General features: G+C 47.9%; 1 protein-coding gene across 1 annotated transcript; it reads right to left on the bottom strand.

Annotated features, from left to right (window-relative positions):
• Window positions 1–16: 16 nt before the first annotated feature.
• On the bottom strand, window positions 17–5,290 carry LOC129759256 (uncharacterized; the record flags this gene model as incomplete). Its single annotated transcript, XM_055756669.1, has 1 exon — window positions 17–5,290. A coding segment is annotated over exon 1 (5,274 nt), but the record flags the coding sequence as incomplete, so codon positions are not given.
• Between the last annotated feature and the right edge of the window lie 665 nt (window positions 5,291–5,955).

Raw genomic sequence — 5,955 nt, forward strand, 5'->3', positions numbered from 1 at the left:
TCTTGATGTCGACAACGCGAATGTTGCCATCTGCACCGGGATGAACTCGCAAAACTCGACCAAGTTTCCATTTCAACGGGGGAAGATGTTCGTCTTTGAGCAGCACCATGGTTCCTACGGAAATGTTGTCTCTTTGGCGTGTCCACTTAGTCCGACTATGAAGGTCAGACAGGTACTGAGTTGACCACCGCTTCCAAATTCGCTCGTAAAAATCTTCTGCACGCTGCCATCGAGACAAACGATTTTCGGGGATGGTTTCCTTCGACGGTTCTGGAACGGCCGTTAATGGACGTTTGATGAGAAAATGACCTGGTGTCAACGCTTCGAAGTCATTAGGGTCATTGCTTATTGGTGTGAGCGGACGCGAGTTCAAGATGGCCTCGATCTGAACTACTACTGTGTGCATTTCATCAAACTGGAGTGTACTGCATCCGATTGTCCGCTTCAAGTGTGTCTTGAAGGACTTAACTGCGGCTTCCCAAAGTCCACCGAAATTGGGAGTTCTAGCTGGTATGAATCGGAATTCTGTTCCTTGATCTACAGCTTCGTGAGTCACGGATCTCTGAAACTGTTGGCTGGTGAAAAGTTGATGAAGTTCGTCCAACTGGTGCTTGGCTCCAACGAAGGTGGTAGCGTTGTCACACATCACGAGACTTGGTTTTCCTCTTCGTCCGGAGAACCGCTTAAATGCTGCGATGAAAGCTTCACTGGTAAGATCGGCTACTAATTCGATGTGAACCGCTTTTGTGGCCAGACATACGAAAATTGCCACGAAGTGCTTACGAGGTTGTGTGCGGGGGTATCGAACAAGAAAAGGTCCACAGTAGTCAACACCAACTTTGTCGAAAACTTCCGCTGGCGATACACGTTCTGCTGGCAGCTCTCCCATGAGCTGTTCCGAAACTCGGGGTCTATTCCGGAAGCAATGTACGCATTCATGTAGGACAGTGTTTACAAGACTTCGAATTCTAATTATCCAAAACCTTTCTCGTAGTGAAGAAACTAGTAACTGGGCACCAGCGTGGAAATGCTGATGATGATAGTGATTCACTATCATTCTGGAGAACGGGTGTTGATTGCTGAGGATCATTGGGTGTTTTCTCTCTTGCGATATTGAAGCAGATTGCAACCGGCCGCCAACACGGATTATACCATCAACGAAGCAAGGATTTAACGGCAGAATTGAAGAAGTGGATTTTAACTGCTGACCTTTCTGTAACGCTTCAACTTCAGCGGGAAATGACTCTGCTTGAGCCAAACGAACGAGATGATGCAAGGCTGTTTTATGCTCTTCTACAGACAAACTTCCTAACACTCTATCTTCAGGATTTTTTATGCGAACGTTGTGCAAAAACCGTAAACTCCAAGAAACGATATGGACAGTGTTGATGTAAGATTCTCGGAGATCAAAAAACGGGTTTGATGCTACTTCTGCCACTGGAAGCGAACACACTTTACGTTCTTCTAATAGTGATGGATCTACGTCTCCTGTTACGTTTGAACGAGGCCAGGTACTACAGTCTTGGCGGAGCCACAACGGACCATGGAACCAAACAGATTGGTAAAGAAGTTGTGCAGGAATCATTCCACGGGAGATAATGTCTGCCGGATTTTCCACACCAGAAATATGTTGCCAACAACTGCCCTTGGTGATATGTTGGATCTCGGAGACGCGATTCGAAACAAATACTTGCCAACGAGATGGTAATGATGTTAGCCAGCACAGTACTATTGTTGAATCCGTCCAAAAATATGCAGAATGAGGAATTCGCAGGCTCTGTTTGACTTTCTCGTACACGTGAGATAGAAGAAGGGCTGACGATAATTCAAGTCGGGGGATGGTTTGCTGTTTCTTCTTCCTTTTCACATCGTCTAGAGGGGCGACTCTGGATTTCGCCGTGATCAACTGAATCGAAACTTCCCCTTCGCTAGTTGTACTTCGGAGATACAGGCATGCACCATACGCCTTTACTGAAGCATCGCAGAATCCGTGAATTTCTACGCTCAAAAGGTCGGAGTGGAACGCCAACCAACGGGGTATAACTAACGTAGACAGTGGTGCTAAATTTCTCCGGTACTCCTGCCAAGCTGCTTGCATATTCTCCGGAAGTGGTTCATCCCATCCGCATTTCAGCTGCCATAGATCTTGGAGGAATATCTTCGCCAGAATCACAACCGGTCCGACAAGGCCTAAGGGATCAAACAAACGAGCCGTATCTGCCAATACGATCCGTTTCGTTATTGTCGGTTGGGAGTCCCACACAGGACACTGGAACAGAAAACTGTCGGTACTCGGCCTCCACATCAACCCCAATGTTTTCACTGACGCACTCGAAGAATCCAAATTGAAGAGAGCACGATCGTCTACAAGATGCTCGGGTAGTGACGACAGAACTTCAGCTGAATTCGAGTTGAACTTCCTCAACGTGAATCCACCGGTTGCTGCTAACTCGACCATCTCGAGGGATAACTTTTTCGCATCTTCGACGGAATTCGCACCTGTTAGCGAATCGTCGACATACGTGTCGTACTTCAAAGACGACGCTGCTCTCGGGTACGATTCTTCTCCTTCTTCTGCTAGGGTTCGCAAAGATTTAGTTGCCAAATAGGGCGCGGAAGCGGTACCGTACGTAACTGTTGTTAGCTGATACGTGCGAATGGGTTCATTTGGTGAATTTCTCCACAGGATTCGTTGTAATCGTTGATCTTCCGGCTGGACTCGGATCATACGGTACATTTTCTCGACATCTGCTACTACAGCAACACGATGGAGACGGAAACGGAGAACTATCGAAAGTAAATCTTCCTGGACAACAGGGCCAACCATAAGACCATCGTTGAGGGAAACACCAGTGGATGATTTACACGACGCATCGAACACAACACGGAGCTTTGTGGTTGAACTGTCTGGTTTAAAAACTGCATGATGGGGTAGGTAGTAAACTGGCATCAACTCATCACTGCACCGGACCTCTTGCATATGATCGAGCTTCACGTATTCTTCAATGAACTCCTTGTACGCTGAATGTAGTTCTTTGTCTGACAAGAATCGCTTTTCCAGGCCATAGAATCGCCTCAGGGCTATGCTGCGTGTTTCACCGAGCTGAAGAATGACATGGTTCCGTTTTGGGAGAGAAACGACGAACCTTCCGATGCTGTCACGAATAGTGGACTCTTCAAACAAAGTTTCACAAACCGACTCTTCTACTGAAAGTGTGCTGGACGTTCTACAGGTTTCCAATTCCCAAAATTTGGCGAGCTGGTCTTGAAGTTCTGCAACCGAACACGATGTGACTGTCAGTGGATGGGGATTATTCCGATCAGGAACCGTGCCTGCAACGATCCAGCCAAAAACTGAATTCTGGAGACTGGGACCATCATCTGACACCTTGAAGCGACCGTCAGTGAGGATGTCGAAAAAGAACTCAGCACCAATGATGAGGTCGATTTGTCCTGGCTCAAAAAAGTTGGGATCGGCTAGTATCACACCATTCGGCAAACTCTGCGAACTTAGCGGAACACGGCTGGCTGGCAGGGTGGTTGTAATCTCCGGAAGCACGTAAAACGTCATCGGAGAAACAAAGGTTGAAATCCCCGAACAACGGGGTGAAACGGATGCCACAACCTGCTTCTTCGAGACTGCTGTTGAACCACCGATGCCCTGCACAGTGAGATATTCTGCGGAACTTCGAAGCTTCAAACGCTGGCAGAATTTTGTGCTCATGAAGCAGAATTGTGAGCAGGAGTCCAGCAGAGCTCTGGCTAGCCGAAAGTTTCCAGCCTGGTCCTGGACACGAACGATGGCCGTCGACAGCAGAACTTGGCGTGGTGGTGAGTGTGTATGTGTGGGCAGTGCGATTGTGTGTGGTGTGACTTCAGAGAAGTCTGCAGAGTAGTCTGGCATTTGTGTTACTGGAAACGATGTGGAGGTAGGTGGTCTGAAGGGCTGGCTGGTAGAAGGGATCGGTTGGGATAGAGGAGACGGTTGTGGTTGGGATTGCGGAGCTTGGAGTACTGACGGCGGCGAATTACTATGGATTTGCGAGACGGAGGATTGACGGTCTGGATGCAGCAACGAATGATGGCGCGATCCACAGTGATGGCATGAGCCTCTGCTGCAGACACGAGCCATATGACCGGGGGACAGACAGTTCAGGCACAGTCGAGCCCTTTTCACTGAATCACTGCGTTCTTCGACTGTACACTTGAGGAATTCTATACACCGAAAGGCAGAGTGGAACTCGTTACCGCAAAATGGACACATTTTAGAGAACTGGATACTGGGATGGCTCACACCGAACTTGGACCGTTTGAACTGGGAATCCGCAGCCGTGGGTTGATGCGCTAGTGTTTGCAGAATCGAACAGTGGTCCTTTAAAAAACGTATCAGAACCTGGAACTTGGGCACCTCTCGGGAGTTGTGGTGCGTCTCCCAGTGCCGTAACGTCGACGAGTCCAACCGAGAACAAACCATGTGGACCAGCAAAGTGCTCCAACCATCGGAAGATTCACCAATCTTTTCCAGCATTTGTAGATTTTTCTCGAAATCTCCTATCAGCTTGCTCAACCCGTCGTAGCTTTCCTTGCGCATGGTATCGACTTTAAAAAGCGCATCAACGTACGTCTTGACAATCAGCTTGCGATTCTCGTACCGATTCGTTAAAGCGGCCCATGCCACTTGATAATTGGCTGCCGTAAACTCGATTAAGCTCACTTCACGAAGCGCTTCCCCTGTCAGCGCGGATCGAAGATAAGTAAACTTGTCCATCTGCGTAAGCTGGTTACAAGAGTTGATTAAGCTATCGAATGAGTCCCGAAAAGTGATCCAGAGCTCGATTTGCCCATCAAAGCTCGGCAGGCGAATCTCGGGCAGCTTCACTCGAGCCAAACTTGCTGACGATCCAATCGGGTCCTGGGTACTGCTGGTTGTAAGTTGTTCGTAACTTTCGGATCGACGGGCTAAAGACTGTAAGTGCAGCAGCTCTCCTTTCAGGTTGCAGTAGTCATCTTCTTTTTCCGTGGCAATGGTATAGTTTTCCTCAGCTCGTGCGTTGATCAGCGACAGCTCCTCGTCAGGATCGTCTATCCCGGTCACCTGGTCGGTCTGCAGCTCGATTTCCGCACGCACTAACTGGAACTGCTTGAACGCATCGTCCAGGCGTTCGATGCGTACGCCAATAAATTCACTTCTAACTGCACTAATGTTCGCACGTGAAATAAATTTTCGCACTGTCTCAAAAGTGCGACACAGACTGCTCTCTAGATGGTAGAGTTCTTTTAAATCACGCATGATGACCACTTTTCACTAAACAGTTCACGCAGTTCCAGTTAGGCTTCCACTTTGCACTTTTTTATTCACTTTTTGCACTACTTTCCACAATGACAGACCGAAATCGACTCGACGTCTCGCAAAAAGTGACAGCTCAACACAATCCCAGGCTGATCAATCGACTTAATATCAGCAAGGTTTCATCAACCGACCCACTTCAATTTGCACGGATAAAGGCTTCCAAATTCCAACAACTTTATCCGGAATCCTTACGTAGTAAATGCCAGACTGTGGAGTTTCATGCAACAACCCTCCACAGACTCTCTGAACACACAAAAAAAATGCAAAGTGGTACTTATCTGCCGATGATTTGTAACAGGACTAGCCAGCAATGGTCCGAAAAACTGCGGCTCAAGCAAAATGGTTTTACAACTCCTGATCAGCTGTTCTCAGCAGCACACTGAATGGATTCGATCCAAACCACAAAGCAATCGCCCGATGCTGATGGTTCACCACAATAAAACACGCTCTTTTTGGCCAATTGCAGGCGGACTTTTTTCAAGAAGCAGCGACAGATCGTTGGGGAAAAATTAACTTGCCACTGCGGCTCACTTTTTTCACTGAATGCACTTGCCCACGGTGGGGGAACTATTTATTTTCACCGGTACTGCAATGCGTCCAATTAT

This window comes from Uranotaenia lowii, unplaced genomic scaffold (assembly GCF_029784155.1).
Source record: "Uranotaenia lowii strain MFRU-FL unplaced genomic scaffold, ASM2978415v1 HiC_scaffold_1302, whole genome shotgun sequence".
Classification (NCBI taxonomy): domain Eukaryota; kingdom Metazoa; phylum Arthropoda; class Insecta; order Diptera; family Culicidae; genus Uranotaenia; species Uranotaenia lowii.